Source organism: Balaenoptera musculus, chromosome 1 (genome assembly GCF_009873245.2).
Source record: "Balaenoptera musculus isolate JJ_BM4_2016_0621 chromosome 1, mBalMus1.pri.v3, whole genome shotgun sequence".
NCBI lineage: Eukaryota > Metazoa > Chordata > Mammalia > Artiodactyla > Balaenopteridae > Balaenoptera > Balaenoptera musculus.
Genome location: NC_045785.1, coordinates 104,204,908 through 104,225,520, shown reverse-complemented (window position 1 = coordinate 104,225,520; position 20,613 = coordinate 104,204,908). Strand labels below are relative to the sequence as shown.

General features: G+C 38.1%; 1 protein-coding gene across 1 annotated transcript in view; it reads left to right on the top strand.

Annotated features, from left to right (window-relative positions):
* Nucleotides 1–20,613, top strand: part of SPAG17 (sperm associated antigen 17) — a 222,063-nt gene that overhangs the window by 172,060 nt on the left and 29,390 nt on the right. Inside the window, 11 exon segments of the mRNA XM_036865025.1 lie at nt 329–517; nt 2,469–2,614; nt 2,719–2,849; nt 4,640–4,766; nt 12,972–13,155; nt 14,119–14,232; nt 14,766–14,811; nt 16,756–16,855; nt 17,075–17,122; nt 19,641–19,740; nt 20,470–20,572. Coding sequence (XP_036720920.1) covers nt 329–517; nt 2,469–2,614; nt 2,719–2,849; nt 4,640–4,766; nt 12,972–13,155; nt 14,119–14,232; nt 14,766–14,811; nt 16,756–16,855; nt 17,075–17,122; nt 19,641–19,740; nt 20,470–20,572 — 1,288 coding nt within the window.

Genomic DNA, 20,613 nt, shown 5'->3' with positions numbered 1-20,613 from the left:
GTTTTGAATAGTGCCAAGTGTGTTTACTTAAGTTAAAATATGTTTTAATATTTTATGTTAAACATCTGAAATAAGGCACGAAGCAATTACTTGGAAGAAATATTAAAGTGAGTAGATAAAATATGAGACACAGGAGCAATTATATCCTAATCAGTTTGACTCCTTATTAAGTAGTCCTTCCCAAAACTTAAGTCTTCTCTTGTTTTCTTTCTGGAAACACAGTTTGTGTCTGGGTTCTATGGATAATTTTTTCCTTAAATGATTTTATAAATCCCTCAAATCAAACAAGAAATTTTTAATAATATCTCTCTTCCTGTTACCCTTCCAGGTGTTACCTCCAAACACAGGCTGTCTTCATATTGATAGGGACTGTTCAGCTATATATTGCCATGAATCAAGCAGTGATATATACCATCCTTTTCAAAAACGTGAGCAGCTGAGAGCTAGCAGGTACATCATGAAGCACACATCAGAGGTTATCTGTGAGGTCATGGATCCCGAAGGAAACACCTTTCAGGTAAAGTGCATCATTATTACGGAGAGAGAGGCTATGGCTTTGCTTTTGAGATATTTCACACAAGAGAGCTCCCTATAGCATTTTTTTTAAATTAATTAATTTATTTATTTATGGCTGTGTTGGGTCTTCGTTTCCGTGCGAGGGCTCTCTCCAGCTGCGGCGAGCGGGGGCCACTCCTCATCACAGCGCGCGGGCCTTTCACTATCGCAGCCTCTCTTATTGCGGAGCACAGGCTCCAGACGCGCAGGCTCAGTAATTTTGGCTCACGGGCCCAGTTGCTCCGCGGCATGTGGGATCCTCCCAGACCAGGGCTCGAACCCATGTCCCCTGCATTGGCAGGCAGATTCTCAACCACTGCGCCACCAGGGAAGCCCTCCCTATAGCATTTTATCTTCGCTGCCTTGGGATTAGTTATCCACTGACTGCCAATACTTTGAACAGCAGCAATGAATGTCAGTATCTTCAATTCTCAAGTGTACTTCATTAGGAGATAGCAAGTCCAACAATGAGGATGGTTGAAATGCTAAAGCCAAATAAGTAATTAGAACAAAAGGGAAAAAAGTTACTAACCATCTAAAAAGAATGCCAACAAAGAGGAGTGATATAAATGCTCTGTATCTGGGTTCAAGTGAGAGAAATTACATGGGGCAGCAGGCAAGTCTGCTTCACTAGGCAGAGAATCCAAACTGAGAACTATCAGTTAGTGTGAGGGTTCCAGTAGGGCTGAGGATGGGTGTTGAGAAGCCTGGAGAGGTGCTTAGCTATTCAGTGGTAGAGCTCCATCTTCTGTTTCTCTGTCCTTCCTCTTATCTCTAAGCCAGGCATTGGCAAACCATGGCCACTTGTTTATATGGGCCCATGAGGTAAAAATGCAGAGTGACTGCATTTTACATTTTTAAATGGTTGGAGGAAATCAAAAGGAGAAGAATATTTCATGACACATAAAAATTATAAGAAATTCAAATTTCAGTGCCACTATAAAGTTTTACTGCAACATAGCCACGCTCATTTGTTTACACATTATGTCTGGCTGCTTTTGCATATAATGGCAGAGTTGAGTAGTTGCAACAGAAACTCTACAGCCAACAAACCCTAAAATATTTACTATCTGGCCCTTGACAAAAAGATGTTTGCCAGCCCCTTCTCTAGGCACTTTTTTTTTCACTCCTCACCCAGCGGTGGAATTTCATGTGTTGGCTGGCGGGTGGTGAAGTTACTTTTTAGATTTGGAACCGTACCACAGAGTCCCCAACTTTGTTTGGGATTCAGACAAGCCCTGATCCAACTTAGTTTTTCTGTGCGAAGTCAGTAAGACTTCACAGCATGAGTTCAGGCTGCTAAGAGATTTCAATGTGCGATCAATTGAAATTGAAAACTAAAGGCCAAACCCTCTAAGTTGAAACACGCAAGCCAAACGTTATTCTAGACATTGATGCTCTTCTTGGGCATTCCCTTCAGTGGCCTTTCAGCCTGACCACACCATATCTAGACAGTAGTAACGGCTAGAACAGTTCTTATAGTGAGACTCAATCTGTCTCCCTATATATCCATGAGTCCTAATTCTGTGCTTAGAATCCATACTGTCACTCTTAATATTTCAAGACAACCGTCACATAAATAGCCTTCCCTCCATGTTTAAATTCCCAGTTCCCTGAACTTATCCTCAGAAGATAAGTGAGTCCCCTGCCATCCTAGTCACCTTCCTCTGAATGTATTCAGGTTTGTCTTCCTGTTTGTTTTCACAGTCTAGGTGTGGTTTGTAAGTGGAGATGTGCTACTAGGTTTTCACTCTTATTAATGCAATCTATGCTTAGTGCTCAGTTCCTTACAAAGAAATATCCCTGATTTTCTGAGTATCCAAAAGATCACCTGCTTTCTCAAATGAGATCAAAAGAAATGCAAGTTTATGGCATTTTTCTTTTCTTAGTTGCTTATATACTATGTCCCTTAGGTCATGGCTGATGGTAGTGCATCAACTATCCTACCTGAAAACAATTTGGAAGATGATTTAAATGCAAAAGCTGAAGGCTATGACACGTTATCATCCACTCACCTTCATAAGAATCATCTGCAAATCTATGGTGAACATGTCCCCAGGTAATACGATAAAAATAACATCATGACTTTTATTTTCAGTTCCAAGTTCAAGGAGCATTTTAGCTGAATACGTCAAGGGATTAGATTTTTATTTCTTCAAACAGGTTTTTTGTTGTCTATGCTGATGGATCAGGAGTGGAACTTCTTCGGGACAGTGACATAGAAGAATACCTCTCCTTGGCATACGGAGAATCAACTACCGTCGTTCTTCAAGAGCCAGTACAGGAACAGCCAGGTAGAGAATCCAGACTGGAACTCGCTGTGTCCCTTTCCCAGCTCTCATCCTCCTTATCCAATCTACCCCGGTGTCATCTCTACTTTTTCCCCTTTGCTCGCTTTTCAACTCTACTTTTCACCTGGCCATGTCAACCTATTTATACAGTGATTTATGTTTGTACCACGCTTTATCTAAGCATCAACCTATGTAAATTGTGTATGGTCCCCCTCCTACCTATAAGCAGATTTGTATCTGCATTTATATCTGTTAGTTATGTTTAGTTATGTACCTAGGTTCCTATTTATGTGTTTGTTTCATCTTGGTAGGGAAAAACAAAAGTGAGTTATCTTTCATAAGTTCACTTTTTATCATTTTGAATGTGTTGCCTTGGTGAATTTAGTACAACGAGAGGAGAAAGTACATTTCACGTGTCAGTTAGAAAATCAACCTGAAATATAGGATAAGTTACATATTATATTCATTGGGCATTTACATGTTTTCATCAATTTGAAAGAAATTAGTGTGTGATTAAAGGTTAGAGACATATATTGCACTAAGCAAGAGCCACTGTATATGTAACGTGTATTTAAACACAGGAAGAAAAAAAACTTTCATGTTATCTGTGTACCAAAGCAATGTGCTATATCTAGGTTTATGTGTGTGTTTCCTTTTTATCTTTTCTCTGGTTGGTGGGATGTATTTTGTGCTCATTTATGAATATGTCTGCATCTATGTACAATTGTATCTTTGAATGTGTCAATGTACATTGTGTGATGTTATAAATTTGCTCTTTCTGTGTGAATATGGGGAGTGGGGAGCTCTGACTGGTTGTGCAGTCTGTGTGTGGAACTGTAAGAGAATAGGAATTCATCTCAAATTGCTTTGTTAGTTGTTTAACTAGCATCTACGTGAAAAACCACCATGTGCCAAACACTGGCTGGGTGTTAGGAATACAATGGTGAGCTAAGACAGCAATGGACCCTGCTTTCACGGAGCTTAGACTTTAATGAGAGAGATAGGCATTAAATGTATAGTCACACAAATAACTGTATCATTATAAATTAGGATAAGATCTATGAAGTAAAGGAATATGATTCTGTGAGAACATCTAACAGAGGAGCCTGACATAGTCTAGAAGGCTTCCCTGAAAACACTGGAGCCAAGAGCTACTGGATAAGTAGGCATTAATTAAAATAGGAGGAGGAGCTTTCTTGGAAGAGAGAATACAAAGCAGGAAGCTTAAAGCTTTAGAGAGTAGGGGAAAAAAGGCTAAAGTAGCCAAAGTACAGAAGGGAAAATAGCGCAAGTTGAGTCAGGGGTGAGAAAACGTTAAGGCCTCTGTTTTATCCCATAAGCAATGGGAACTCAAAGAAGATTTTACATCATGGGCTAGCATAATCAGTCACCCTGACTGCAGAGGGAGGTTCATTCAGAGTAGGTGTGGGCAGAAAAGTTAGTTGTCATTGTAGTCCAAAACAGGATGGCTCTGAGGGGAATAGTCTAAGGTAGGGTCACTGGAGGGGGAAGAGATAGATGAACTCAAGAAATGTTTAGTGGTAGAACTGACAGGACTTGGATGTGGTTTCCGAAGGACAGTGAAGTGTCCATTAATACTTTCAGGCGATCTAAATCCAGCTTTTTTAGGTGTTACCATGACTGAGACTCTCCTTTCTTGTTAGACTGTAAGGTCCTTAAGCATGGTCATTGTGTCTGGCTTCTCAAAAGTTTTCGATTTGGTGAATACCTATTGAATTTCTCAGAATATTTCTCAAAGAGAAATGATCCTCTGATAACTCTTTGTGAACCAGGTGCCCTGAGCATCACTGTGCTTCGCCCTTTCCATGAAGCTTCACCATGGCTAATGAAGAAAGAATTAGATACAATTGTTCCTCCTAATCTCCAGTCAAGGACATGGGAGACATTTCCCTCGGTTGAGGTATAAATTTTTCTGCTATAAAGTAACTATATTTGCATATCCATCTACCTATGGACCAGAGTTCAGCTCTTCTCCTGTATATTCACATATTTTCCTTCTTTTGTAAATTGTTAATGGGCTCAAGGAGTTTTAATATTTGTAGATTTTAGAGAAATATACCCTGACTAGTTTATCTCAGTTTTATTTCTTTTAGCCTACATTGCAGGCTTGAACGTCTTCCTATAGTATGAAAAATATTCAGTTTGAGTAAACCCATTACTGATATTTTGCAATACAGAAACCTTCCCTCTCCCAATATTTATTTGTTAGTTTTAACACACAATCTTAGGTCTTTCACTTTCCCCTTTAGTCTTAATTTATTAATGCACAAACTGAGTATGTAAGAATAATGTGAAATATTAAATACAGGGACTTGCAACTGCGTGTTAAAAAGTAAGCATTGTAATTGTGGCAGCTTAGAGAAAGGCCCCACCTGAGGTTTTAAAGAGTGAAAGAAAAATATCTTAAGCAAGAAGAATCATAAAGTCCTGCATCTTGCCAGATTTGCCATTTCATTTTTTTACAAATTTATTGGAGTATAATTGCTTTACAATGTTGTGTTAGTTTCTGCTGTATAACAAAGTGAATCAGCTGTACGTATACATATATCCCCATATCCTGTCCCTCTTGAGCCTCCCTCCCACCCTCCCTATCCCACCCCTCTAGGTGGTCACAAAGCACCAAGCTGATCTCACTATGGTATGCAACTGCTTCCCACTAGCTAGCTATTTTACATTTGGTAGTGTATATATGTCAACGCTACTCTCTCACTTCGTCCCAGCTTTCCCTCCCCCAACCCCGACCCGTGTCTTCAAGTCCATTCTCTACGTCTGTGTCTTTATTCCTGTCCTGCCCCCAGGTTCATCAGAACCATTTTTCTTTTTTTAGATTCCATATATATGTGTTAGCATACAGTATTTGTTTTTCTCTTTCTGACTTACTTCACTCTGTATGACAGACTCTAGGTCCATCCATCTCGCTACAAATAACTCAATTTTGTTTCTTTTTATAGCTGAGTAATATTCCATTGTATATATATGCCACATCTTCTTTATCCATTCATCTGTCGATGGACACTGAGGTTGCTTCCAAGTCCTGGCTATTGTAAATAGAGCTGCAATGAACATTGTGGTACATGACTCTTCGAATTATGGTTTTCTCAGCGTGTATGCCCTGTAGTGGTATTGCTGGGTCGTTTGGGAGTTCTATTTTTAGTTTTTAAAGGAACCTACATGCTGTTCTCCATAGTAGCTGTATCAATTTACATTCCCACCAACAGTGCAAGAGGGTTCCCTTTTCTCCACATCCTCTCCAGCATTTATCCTATGTAGATATTTTGATAATGGCCATTCTGACCGGTGTGAGGTGATACCTCATTGTGGTTTTGATTTGCATTTCTCTAATGATTAGTGATGTTGAGCATCCTTTCATATGTTTGTTGGCAATCTGTATATCTTCTTTGGAGAAATGTCTATTTAGGTCTTCCGCCCACTTTTGGACAGGGTTGTTAGTTTATTTGATATTGAGCTGCATGAGCTGCTTGTATATTTTGGAGATTACTCCTTTGTCAGTTGCTTAGTTTGCAAATATTTTCTCCCATTCTGAGAGTTGTCTTTTCATCTTGTTTATGGTTTCCTTTGCTGTGCAAAAGTTTTTAACTTTCATTAGGCCCCATTTGTTTATTTTTGTTTTTATTTCCATTACTCTAGGAGGTGGATCAAAAAGGATCTTGCTGTGATTTATGTCATAAAGCGTTCTGCCTATGTTTTCCTCTAAGAGTTTTATAGAGTCTGGCCTTACATTTAGGTCTTTAATCCATTTTGAGTTTATTTTTGTTTATGGTGTTAGGGAGTGTTCTAATTTCATTCTTTTACATGTAGCTGTCCAGTTTTCCCAGCACCACTTATTGAAGAGGATATCTTTTCTCCATTGTATATTCTTGCCTCCTTTTTCATGGATTAGTTGACCATATGTGCATTGGTTTATCTCTAGGCTTTCTATCCTGTTCCACTGATCTATATTTCTGTTTTTGTGCCAGTACTATACTGTCTTGGTTACTGTAGTTTGTAGTATAGTCTGAAATCAGGAAGCCTGATTTCTCCATCTCTGTTTTTCTTTCCCAAGATTGCTTTGACTATTCGGGGTCTTCTGTGTTTCCATACAAATTGTAAGATTTTTTGCTCTAGTTCTGTGAAAAATACCATTGGTAGTTTGATAGGGATTGCATTGAATCTGTAGATTGCTTTGGGTAGTATAGTCATTTTCACAATGTTGATTCTTCCAATCCAAGAACATGCTATACCTTTCCATCTGTTTGTATCGTCTTTGATTTCTTTCTTCAGTGTCTTATGGTTTTCTGCATACAGGTCTTTTGTCTCCTTAGGTAGGTTTATTCCTAGGTATTTTATCCATTTTGTTACAATCGTAAATGGGAGTGTTTCCATAATTTCTCTTTCAGATTTTTTGTTGCTAGTGTATAGGAATGCAAGAGATTTCTGTGCATTAATTTGTGTCCTGCTACTTTACCAAATTCATTGATTAGCTCTAGTAGTTTTCTGTTAGCATCTTTAGAATTCTCTTTGTATAGTATCATGTCACCTGCAAATAGTGACAGTTTTACTTCTTTTCTGATTTGTATTCCTTTTATTTCTTTTTCTTCTCTGATTGCTGTGGCTAAAACTTCCAAAACTATGTTGAATAATAGTGATAAAAGTGGACACCAATGTCTTGTTCCTGATATTAGAGGAAATGGTTTCAGTTTTTCACCATTGAGAATGATGTTGGCTGTGGGTTTGTCATATATGGCCTTTATTATGTTTAGGTAAGTTCCCACTATGCCTACTTTCTGGATGGTTTTTATCATAAATGAGTGTTGAATTTTGTCAAAAGCCTTTTCTGCATCTATTGAGACTATCAGGTGGTTTTTATCCTTCAATTTGTTAATATGCTTGCTGTATCACATTGATTGATTTGCATATATTGAGGAATCCTTGCATTCCTGGGATAAACCCCACTTGATCATTGTGTATGATCCTTTTAATGTGCTGCTGGATTCTGTTGCCTAGTATTTTGTTGAGGATTTTTGCATCTATGTTCGTCAGTGATATTGGCCTGTAGTTTTCTTTTTTTGTGACATCTTTGTCTGGTTTTGGTATCAGGGTGATGGTGGCCTCGTAGAATGAGTTTGGGAGTGTTCCTCCCTCTTCTATGTTTTGGAAGAGTTTAAGAAGGATAGGTGTTAGCTCTTCTCTAAATGTTTGATAAAATTCACCTGTGAAGCCATCTGGTCTTGGGCCTTTGTTTGTTGGAAGATTTTTAATCACAGTTTCAATTTCATTACTTGTGATTGGTCTGTTCATATTTTCTATTTCTTCCTGGATCAGTCTTAGAAGGTTGTACTTTTCTCTCAGCATTTGTCCATTTCTTAAAGATTGTCCATTTTATTGGCATATAGTTGCTTGTAGTAGTCTCTCATGATACTTTGTATTTCTGCAGTGTCAGTTGTTACTTCTTTTACATTTCTAATTCTGTTAATTTGAGTCTTCTCCCTGTTTTGCTTGATGAGTCTGGCTAATGGTTTATTAATTTTGTTTATCTTCTCAAAGAACCAGCTTTTAGTTTTATTGATCTTTGCTATTGTTTTCTTCATTTCTTTTTCATTTATTTCTTATCTGATCTTTATGATTTCTTTCCTTCTGCTAACTTTGGGGTTTTCTGTTCTTCTTTCTCTAAGTGATTTAAGTGTAAAGTTAGGTTGTTTATTTGAGATTTTTCTTGTTTCTTGAGGTAGGATTGTACTGCTATAAACTTCCCTCTTAGAACTGCTTTTGCTGCATCCCATAGGTTTTCGGTCATCGTGTTTTCATTGTCATTTGTTTCTAGGCATTTTTTGATATCCTCTTTGATTTTTTCAGTGATCTCTTGGTTGTTTAGTAGCGTATTGTTTAGCATCCATGTGTTTGTACTTTTACAGTTTTTTTCCTGTAATTGATATCTAGTCTCATAGCATTGTGGTCAGAAAAGATACTTGATAAGATTTCAATTTTCTTAAATTTACTGAGGCTTGATTTGTGACCCAAGATATGATCTCTCCTGGAGAATGGTCCATGTGCACTTGAGAAGAAAGTGTATTCTCTTGGTTTTGGATGGAATGTCCTATAAATATCAATTAAGTCCATCTGGTCTAATGTGTCATTTAAAGCTTGTGTTTCCTTATTTATTTTCATTTTGGATGATCTGTCCATTGGTGAAAGTGGGGTGTTAAAGTCCCCTACTATGATTGTGTCACTGTCGATTTCCCTTTTTATGGCTGTTAGCATTTGCCTTATGTATTGAGGTGCTCCTATGTTGGGTGCATAAATTTTTACAATTGTCATATCTTCTTGGATTGATCCCTTGATCATTATGTAGTGTCCTTTGTCTCTTGTAACAGTCTTTATTTTAAAGTCTATTTTGTCTGATATGAGAATTGCTACTCCACCTTTCTTTTGATTTCCATTTGCATGGAATATCTTTTTCCACCCCCTCCCTTTCAGTCTGTATGTTTCCTCAGATCTGAAGGGGTCTCTTGTAGACAGCATATATATGGGTCTTGTTTTTGTATCCATTCAGCCAGTCTGTGTCTTTTGGTTGGAGCATTTAATCCATTTGCATTTAAAGTAATTATGGATATGTATGTTCCTATTACCATTTTCTTAATTGTTTGGGGTTTGTTTTTGTAGGTCTTTTCCTTCTCTTGTTTTTCCTGCCTAGAGAAGTTCCTTTAGCATTTGTTGTAAAGCTGGTTTGGTGGTGCTGAATTCTCTTAGCTTTTGCTTGTCTGTAAAGGTTGTAATTTCTCCGTCGAATCTGAATGAGACCCTTGCTGGGGAGAGTAATCTTGGTTGTAGGTTTCTCCCTTTCATCACTTTAATATGTCCTGCCACTCCCTTCTGCTTGCAGAGTTTTTGCTGAAAGATCAGCTGTTAACCTTATGGGGATTCCCTTGTATGTTATTTGTTGCTTTTCCCTTGCTGTTTTTAATGTTTTTTCTTTATATTTAATTTTTGACAGTTTGATTATGTGTCTTGGCATGTTTATCCTTGGATTTATCCAGTATGGGAGTCTCTGTGCTTCCTGCACTTGATTGACTATTTCCTTTCCCATATTAGGGAAGTTTTCAACTATAATCTCTTCAAATATTTTCTCAGTCCCTTTCTTTTTCTCTTCTTCTTCTGGGACCCCTATAATTCAAATGTTGGTGCATTTACTGTTGTCCCAGAGGTCTCTGAGGCTGTCCTCAATTCCTTTCTTCTTTTTTCTTTATTCTGCTAGGTGGCAGTTATTTTCCACTATTCTATCTTCCAAGTCACTTATCCATTCTCTGCCTCACTTATTCTTCTATTGATTCCTTCTAGTGTATTTTAATTTCATTTATTGTGTTGTTCATCATTGTTTGTTTGCTCTTTAATTCTTCTAGGTCATTGTTAAACATTTCTTGTATTTTTCTCCATTGTATTTCTGAGATTTTGGATCATTTTTACTATCATTACTCTGAAATTCTCTGAATTTCCTCTTCATTTGTTTGGTCTGGTGGGTTTTACCTTGCTCCTTTCTGCTGCATACTCTCTGTCTTCTCATGTTGTTTAACTTACTGTGTTTGGGGTCTCCTTTTCTCAGGCTGCAGTTCCTATTTCCTTTATTTCTGTTGTCTGCCCCCAGTGGGTGAGGTTGGTTCAGTGGGTTGTGTAGGCTTCCTGGTGCAGGGACCATTGCCCTGTGTTCTGGTGGTTGGGGCTGGAGCTTATCCCTCTGGTGGGCAGCGCTGCATCCAGTGGTGTGCTTTGGAGTGTCTGTGAACTTAGTATGACTTTAAGCAGCCTCTCTGCTAATGGATGGGGGGTGTGTTCCTGTCTTGCTAGTGTTTGGCATGGGCATCAGCACTGGAGCTTGCTGGCTGTTGGGTGCAGCTGGGTCTTGGTGTTGAGATGGATATCTTTGGGAGAGCTCTCACCACTTAATATTACATGGGGTCAGGAGGTCTCTGGTGGTCCAACATCCTGGACTTGGCTCTCTCACCTCAGAGGCTCCAGCCCAACACCCAGCTGGAGCACCAAGACCCTGACAGCCACACGGCATGGAAGAAAAGGAAGAGAAAAAAAAAAAACAAGAACAAACAGAATGCCAAAAGAAATGGTAACAGCAAAACTAAACAGACAAAATCACACATAGAAACACACACACGCTCACAGAAAGAGAAACAAAAAAGTAAAAGATCAACTAAACCAATAAACAAACCCACCAATGAAAACAAACACTAAAAACTAAACTAAGATAAACATAAAACCAAAAACAAATCAAACGCAGAAAGCAAACCCAAGCCAACAGTTTCCCCCAAAGTCCACTGCCTCAATTTTGGGAGCACTCGTTGTCTATTCAGGTATTCTACAGTTGCAGTGTTTACCAAGTCGATTGCAGGGATTTAGTCTGCTGCTCTTGAGGCTGCACAGAGAGCTTTCCCTTTCTCTTCTTTGTTCGCACAGCTCCTGGGGTTCAGCTTTGGTTTTGGCCCCATCTCTGCATGTAGGCTGCCCTCAGGCATCTGTTCCCTGGCCAGAGAGTAGGCGGTTAAAGCAGCGGCTAATTAGGGCTCTCTTGCTCACTCAGGCCGGGGAGAGCGAGGGGTACAGTAGTCACAATTGAGATGCTGGGAGTGCTTGCGGCAGCAGAGGCTGGCATGACGTTGCAACAGCCTGAGGCGTGCCGTGTGTTCTCCTGGGGAAGTTGGCCCTGGCATGCTGCACAGGCTCCCGGCAGGGTGTGGGTAGTGACCTGTGCTTGCACACAGGACCCTATATTTCAGTTTGGTGCCTATAATCAACATGGTGAATGAAGATGATCTGAATTCTAGTCTTGGCTCTATCAATTATTAATGTGGGATTTGGGAAAAGTCACACTGCATGTCTAACTCCTTATCTGAAAAATGAAAAGACCACACCAAATGGTTTACTAAAACTATCTCCAAGTTGAAAATACTGCACTGTGAGAAATAATATACCACACCTGAGATTAATGAAGGAAGTTCATTCTCTTCCTTCACAGCTCCTATAGCTATGACCTTCTATGCCCAGTGGAGTGGCCACCCAGGCAAGCCTCTGAGTAGCTATCACTGACCAGGCATTTGACACTGAAGAACAATTTATTTTATTTTATTTTTTTCATAAAAGCTGGAGAGGGTGTGGAGAAAAGGGAACCCAACCCTCCTGCCCTGTTGGTGGGAATGTAAATTGATACAGCCACTATGGAGAGCAGTATGGAGGTTCCTTAAAAAACTAAAAAAAGAACTACCATACGACCCAGCAATCCCACTACTGGGCATATACCCTCAGAAAACCATAATTCAAGAAGATACATGTACCACAATGTTCATTGAAGCACTATTTTCAATAGCCAGGACATGGAAGCAACCTAAATGTCCATCAACAGGTGAATGGATAAAGAGATGTGGCATATGTATACAATGGAATATTACTCAGCTATAAAAAGGAACGAAATTGAAGAGCAATTTAAAATGAAACACATCAAAGCACACCACTCCTGAAAATCAATTACAAGGAGAACATAGAGATGTGAGTCTGCTCAAGGCACATGTTTCTGCCCAAGAGATCCTGGGAAGATTCTAGTGGCATGCTTAATCTAGAAAGAGCTCAAAGACCTCCCAGATCTATGGGATGATTTCTCTCTCAAAGGATCTCTCCAGGTCAAAATGAACATGGAACCAAAAAGTTAAAGATTGTTAATTCCAAGTGTCTTAGGCTCCCTGTGGATTTTAAGGAATAGTTGCATGCATTTGGCATAAACGATGCTGCTGCTGCATCACCATGGCAACAGCATGGCTTAGCATTCCCCTAAACACTATCCAGTGGGACATCAGGCAACAGGATTTTTAAATATCCTTATTCTTAGTAACATATTTAAAGAGGAAAACTTGCCCAGTTCTGTTCCCAATTTCCCTTATATTTGCAAACCTTTTTGAGAGCAGGGATCCATTTTTTCACTGTGGTATTCCCTAATGAGTGGTTCCTAGCATGCAGTGTCTACATAATAAGTACTCGGTGGAAAAAAAAATTCTAATGGTAAAATATTCTCATTTGTTTGGTGGTTGTTTTGCTTTATTTTGTTAATAGAAAAAAAACTCCAGGACCTCCATTTGGCACTCAGATTTGGAAGGGCCTCGACGTTGGGTCCAAACAGTTAGTGAGCGCCCCAGCCCCTATACGGAAGAGCCCCAGTGTGCTACAGATACGCCAGTTCATCCAGCACGAGGTCATTAAGAATGAGGTGAAATTGAAACTGCAGATTTCCCTGAAGGTAATGGAATTCAGGTAACCTGACCCAAAAGAATCAGGAACAGAGCAATCATTCTTCTTGGTTTCCTGAGGAACGTGAAATTATGTAATTCTGCCAATATTTATCTAATGAAACACGTAAATGTCAATCTTCTAGAGGGTAAGAGGTTGAAAGGCAGAAAATGCTTAATGGTTCCCATAAGGTATAGGAAGTATTGAGGCCCCAAAGACATTGAGAAGATAAGTAACTTTTATTTGTGATTGCAATATCATCCTCCTCCTCTCTCACTATATGGAAAACTGATCTAGTAACCTCTGGAAAAAGGTAGAACTGCATATTAACCTGATACTTGTCTGAGGAAGAAAAGGATTGTTGGTTTTTGGAAATAGTCTAAGAATTTGTACATATATAGTTAACTGTATAAGCATATCTATAACTTCTCACTGTCAAGTGTGTCAGCTCTCTCAGAACAGGTATCATATGTGTTTTGTTTATGGTTATATACCCAATACCTGGCATTACAGCAGGGGACCGTTATTTGTGAAAACAGATCAAATATTTATGCAAAAGGTAAAGTATATTTCTCTTGGAAGCAAAGGCATGAACTGAGTAACTTACATTCATAGATCTCATCATAAAGGCTATACCTGGAAAGGACTCTAGAAATCATCTAAGCCAACTCTCTCCATTTTATTAATGAGGACACTGGAGCACTGAATGAGAAGTTGGGCCTCTCTGAGGTCCTCAGACAATTATAATGTCCTGTGGCTCTTAAAGCTTTGCTTTTGGACTTTTCAGGTCTTTGTTTATTAATGTATTAATGAAAAGCCTTTCCAGATTGCTTGACCAGTAACTGGTTGTTGAGCCTTGTGAACTTACATATTCTTAACCTTTTTGTAATATTTCAAGCTGATGTTGACTATTCTGTGTCTCTCTCTACCATATTTCTGCATTTTATTGATTTCTTTTATTCTACTGATTTAGGATTATATAAACCATATTCTAAAGAAAGAAGATGAGCTACAGGAAATGACAGTTAAAGATTCCAGAACTGAGGAGGAGAGAGCCAATGCTGCAGATCTCCTCAAGCTAGTTATGGTGAGAAAGAAATGTTTTTACTCTAGTGGTTTTACTATTGTTTCAATATTAAATGCTTCGAGACAAAATATTGTAAATAATAGCTGTTTCTGCCACTTCTATGAAGCATTTTCTCCCTCCTTATAATTTCTTATTTCTGTGGAACTCTGATCCCTTATATATATCGAATTTTCCAAAAGCTTTTTAGGCTCTTCCTTAAATCATAACTAATTCTGAAGGCTCTTAAGTAAAAGTTTTTATTGTCTTCAGAGAAACTGACATTCATTGAAATGTCTTATGAATTAATGAATGAATAGGAAGAAGGAAGAAAAATCAATTTTCTACACTTAAAATGATTTCCATTTTTAGAAATTTGCTAAGTGAAAGAAATTACTAAAAAATCAAGTCACTTTTGTATTGGCATTAAAAAACTAATTCATTTTATAGTAAGTTCCATAAAAGATCAATTTGATCACATACGGAATCCTTCTAAACAAAGTAAATTTTGTATGTAATATAATCATCATCATTAAGGAATTCTGTCTTCATTTCAGTCTTTCCCTAAAATGGAGGAAACTACAAAAAGTTGTGTTACTGAAGGTAATTACATTTAATATTTTTCTGCAAAATAGTTACAGATTGCAAAGGAACAATCTTAAATACACTTCTCAGTTATTCTCTCATCTGATAGCAAAGTACCGTGTACATATTTCTGTTGTCATATTGGCCATGTTGTATTGTAATGATTTATTTATATATTTTTTCCCTGCCTAAATTGTGAGATCCTTCAAACCATGATTGCCTCTAATTTATCTTTAACTATCACATTTTGAATGAAAAAAGTTGACATTTGGCTTTTAAGTTAGCCTCAACTTGCATTTAAACATAGCAAACATACAGGAAGGAAACAGTCAACCAACCAACACTCTACTCCCAATACCACACACACACCACACACACACACACACACAGAACTTTGGAGCAACTACACAGGTATCACCAAAACCTTGCACTGTTTGCACTATATGTGGCCCAAGCAGTCTACTCTTGGAAAGCTTATTATTTGGGGATATATACAGCCCCAACAAACTTGGTTATATGGTTCCATAGTTCACAGAAGACAAGCAGTGGAGAATTTCTGTGGTTTGGGGTTTTCTTTTCTATTTTGGTCATATGACAAAAGTCAGAAACTGGCAGCCACGGGCTCCATTCAGCCCACATATGTGTTTATGTGTCCCCCACAGTGTTGTCTTGCACAGTTGCTTTAGTTGTTTCTGAATCTGAATTTTCCTTATCTTGAAATGTCCCATTACCACACAGTGACATGTAGCTGAAGATGATTAGCAGCTGCCCCTTTAGAACTGCCATGAACAAAAGAATCCATCACAGCCACCGGTGTCTCCTGTCCTTACACTCTGTTGTCACTCTTTTTCCTGGGTGGCCTCTTATGTTAGGGTTGCCAGATTTAGCACATAAAAATACAGAAGGCCAAGTTAAATTTGAATTTCAGACAAACAACAATTTTTTTTTGTTATAAGTATGTCCCAAAATAACATGGAGCATACTTATACTAAAGATTTTTTGTTGTTTATCTGAAATTCAAATTTAACTAGATGCCCTATACTTTATCTGGTGACCCTACATTGTAGCATTTGAATTTTTAACCTCTGGTGTGAGGGAACAATCACTGTAAGGTAAATGCACAGGCTGCCTAATAGTGAAGGACAAATCAAACGTATTTTTCAAACAGACAAACAGATGCAGGAATCAAACAGAGTCTTGCATGTTTACAGCTGCCCCTGACACATTAATAGTGGTGATCCTAAGTCACTGCTCCCCAAATTACTTCCTAAAACACTAGTCTATGAGACAGCTCCAGAAAAAAAAAGTGAGTTCTATGCTAACATAAGTTTGCATAATGCTGCATATTGCCTTATTTTCTTAGACAGCCACAAGGTACATGAACTAATTAAGGGTCCAGAAAAACTCTACAGTAATGAAACATATTTAACCTTGTAAAAATCAGTGTTTCCCAAACTCATATAACCATGGAACATGGAACCTTCTTTCTTTTTTAATCTCCTGTTAAACATCCCGCCAAGACCATGTTCTCTGGAATAACCTCTGAGAACCACTGCCCGAATTATCAAATAACTGTTGTATTATATTCATATTCTTTGATTTAGATCTTTAGATATTTTTTTAGAAAAACAATTTCAATAAAGTGTTTAATTTTTTTGAGCTTTGGTGCTTCAGATGTGAAGAAATTCCGTTAGGTAGAACACTGATGCCCCCAGTGATGTGGGACAATGAGGTGTCACTTACATTTTACATTTGACTATAAGATGTGTATTCTCTAAGAGGGTATTTCATAGAGATACCTGGTTTCCTGTTATATTATAGCTTGGTCATGGAAATTCTAGTAATCACTTGATAGACTCAATATAGGCTCTTAGAAAACATCTCAAATGAGTAATTGGGTACTGATTGTGTGTTGGGCTGTCAAGAAGTGAGGATAAAAGTTAAATGCATCTGTTTTTAAAGTTGCAGCCCACCTAACCGATTTATTCAAGCAGTCTTTGGCTAATACTACAGAATGTCCACCAGAAACCTTTGAGACAGATTTCTCTGAAAAGAAATGGAGGTAAGCTGATCCAATAATGTGTTCCAATCAGTATTAAGGAAATGATGAGGAAATGGAGAGGTGCGGGTGTCATACAGTGGGTGACTACATCAAGGAATTAGCCTTTCATCTTCCATGCTGTTAACAATTTATCATACAGGGGTGGGTTTTCTTTTATTATCTGTAAGCTGAGAACATTGCCCTTTTTCATCATATTTTTTTTCCTTTCCTTTTACACAGGCACAAAGAAACAACAAAACACTGGAAAGAAAAGTTAGCTCAAAAGAGGTAATTCTACCCTGAACTATACATAAAATAAGCATGTGAAAGACCCAGTTTGGTGGAGTCATAGAATTTTAGAATGGGGTGGGTTGCAAAGTCCTACCATTCAGGCTACCCGATGTTCTTTAAATTCTACTACATTTCTGCCCAGCAGTCATTCATCTTTTGGGCAGTGACGTTATTATCTCTTGAGGAAGCCCATTTGACCATTAGGTAGATCCTCTCTCTCTCATAAGCAAGGAAGCTCTCAGGTATTCTCTGTGCTTTGGTAATTCTAATATACTAATAAATATTCTAGAACTTAATGCAGAGCATAGTTGTAAACATGCAAGGATTCTTATAATGCACACGAGGAATGTTCTCTAAGCATTATGTGCTCTGGTTTCCTTTCAATCCTAGCTGAGGATTCCAACCCCAGCCCTCTTGCCCTAAAGAAAGGAAGCCAGATATATTTATAGAGTGTATAGTAGTACATATGGTACCACTGTACACATTTGCATGGCTCCTCTCCAGAATGACTCCCAGGATGAATATGCTTCTTAATAAAAACGTCTGGGCTACCTTGTGGAATGTGTTGGAGAAGTGGTGAGATAAGACCTTAGGTCTCATGGGCCACCCCTCTATACAAGGTCAAACTAGAAGTATATACTGTCCTATAGAATATCCCTGAAAGGATATCCAAGAGCCTGGTGACAGTGGGTGCCTGTGGAGAAGGAGACTGAGAGGTTAGGGGATAGTGCAAGATGGACTTCCTTTTCATTATGTACTCTTTTCTACTTTTTGAATTAATTACATTTGCATGTGTTATCCATTCACATTTTTAAAATTTTTTGAAACATTAACAATTTCGAATTTTAACCCATAGGTAGGAATGGCAAGCCAACAAAAGTTTTTGAAGAAGAAAGTGAAACACATAATTAGATATGTGTCCTAGAAAGAGAAGGTCTGGCAACATGGAAAATGCACAAGGGAGGAGGGTTAAGGAAGGAGAAAGTTTCAAGGAAATAGAAGGTAGTCAACAAATGTCAGATGCCATGGAAGAATCAGAAAGGAGAATGAAAAGAGGAATTTGTGCTTATCGGTTGGAAGGTTTATTGATTTCTTTTGTGAGAACAATTTTAAGAGAGTGATAGGCAGTAGCCAGACTGCCATAGATTGATGAATGAATCCAGTGATGCAGTAGAGATATTTAATGAGAAATTCAAGTTGTTTAAATAAGAGGATTTTCATTCAGCCAGTATTTCCAGAGAGACCATCTAGTATAAGAGAAAGAGCACTGGTCTTAGAGCCAGCAGACCTAGAATCAGCTCCAATTTGATTATTTGCAGACTGTATGATTCCAGCTGGTTGTTTTACTTCAGTAAAATTTACTTCAGGAATTCGGTTTGCTTATCTATAAAATGAGGATGATTAGACCACCGAGTATCTAAGATCTCTGTCAGTTCACTAATAGCTGACTTGCATAAGCACTTCTCAAGATCACGGGCTTTGGTGCAGGCAACCTGGATTTTGATTCAGACTTTACCTCTTAGTAGTTACTTCTCTATGCCTTGAATTTTTGACAAATAAAATGGGGATAACAATAGTAACTCATAAAGTTATTGTAAGATTAAATGTAAAGTACTTTGCAAAGTTTTCCTGGCATGCAATAAGCACTTAAAAATGAAAGTTATTTCAGATAGGGTTAGGTTTGGCTGCATTTAACGGACAACCCCCAAATCAGTGTTTTACAAGAAAGAAGTTTATTTTTCCTAATGTAAAAGAAGTCAGAAGTGGGCAGTCCACGGCAGGCAGTGCCACATCATCATCAGGAACTAAGATTCCTTCCTTTTTTCTGTTCCATCATTCTTAGCACATGATTTCCATCCTCAAGTTTGCTTCATAGTTGCAAAATGACTGCTGCAGCTACAGCCATTTCATTCATATTTTAGGAAGTAGGAAAAGAGATGAAGCAAGGACAAAGGGAAAGCCCTCCAGCTGAGTTAGCCCTCTTTAAAAGCTTTCTGAAGTCTTACCCAGTGACTTCAGTTTACATCTTACTGGCTATCCGTATATAGAGGGAAGGCTGGGAAGTGTAGTTTTTAGCTGGACTATTGCCTCCCCAGTACATTTTCTAACATGAAAAGTCAGCTAGCAAGATTATGATTGTTTTTATTTTACTTTGTGATCATTAATTGCATTATCCATAAGCCATTCAAACCTCAGAGAAATGGAAAGACATGCAAAAAGGTCATCCATGTGGTTTGTAGCCTTTTGAGATCAACTGTAAAACCAGACTACTAGCTGGTATCATTATTTCCTATCTTACATGAAAGTCTAATTTCTGAGGTCAGAAATGTGACTGGTTCTAGAAGAAGCAGAAAATGAACTGAAACAAGTTGACAAAAAAATGCCTGAGTTAATTCTTATCAGTTTTGTTAGTGATCCCCATTTTCTGTGGGATTTAGAGCTGAAACAAAAGAAAATAACAGTTTTTGTTAATGTTCTGTGTCTTGTTTTACATCGTTATGGAAATATCCACCAGGAAGGAAATTGAAAAGACACAAAACTATCTAAAGGAAATTAGGAACAAAACAATATCGCCCTACTGCAAATCTGAACTAAGCAAGTTATATCAGTCTCAGGTAATTGAATGTAATTAACAAAAATTGAATGAGTCTTCATAAAAGTTGATACAATGCCTATGCTTTTAATGTAACCTATCTATCTTGATGTTGTTTCTTTCCTGCTTCAAGCATCAACCCAATTGACTAACCCATACTCTCCAAATCATGTCCTCACTAGCATGTGAGAGGGAAATTCTTTGCCAGTGTATTCCTACAGCTCTACCTCCCTGCCTTGCATTATCACTATTAATTACGTTCTCCCATCTATTTTAAGCTCTTTTTTGGGTTGAATTATCCCTACTGATGATTATCCACTGAAAAATCCCATTTTGAAGTTTTTATTCTATTAAAATGTCCTCACCCATCAGCTGGTGAGGCAACACTGAGAGATTGTGAGTTCTTGGAAGCCCATGGAAGGAGAGCATGGCTCTCCTCTCCTATGAAACCTTGAAACTCTCAAGCAAAGGGAGGATTTTCATGTGTTGAGAACTCCTTGTGCTTCTATGAAAATTCCAGATGTTTTTATTAACCAGAGGCTGCCTGACAAGAAATTATGGGAAATTATGACTAATTAACAAAATCCAGAATTGAGTTAATCAGTTTCTTGAACAACTTGTAGTTTGCAAACTTTCTTTTCAGGACCTTAAAAAATATGCTTTTATCACTGCTTACCAACTTAGCATGCTTGTAGCACTTGCCTTTCAGCCACGTGTAAGTCTAAAATAAATCTTTGCTTTTTCCTTTAAGTTTAATTATCTGGACACCCTTTCCAAAAACTTGCCTTCTTTTACCAAGAAAGACGAGGATGCAAGCAAAACAGCTCTTCAAAATACATCCAGTCTTCCTCCAGGTAATATGTTCATGTAGCTTTTATTCCTGTTAATGTAGAAC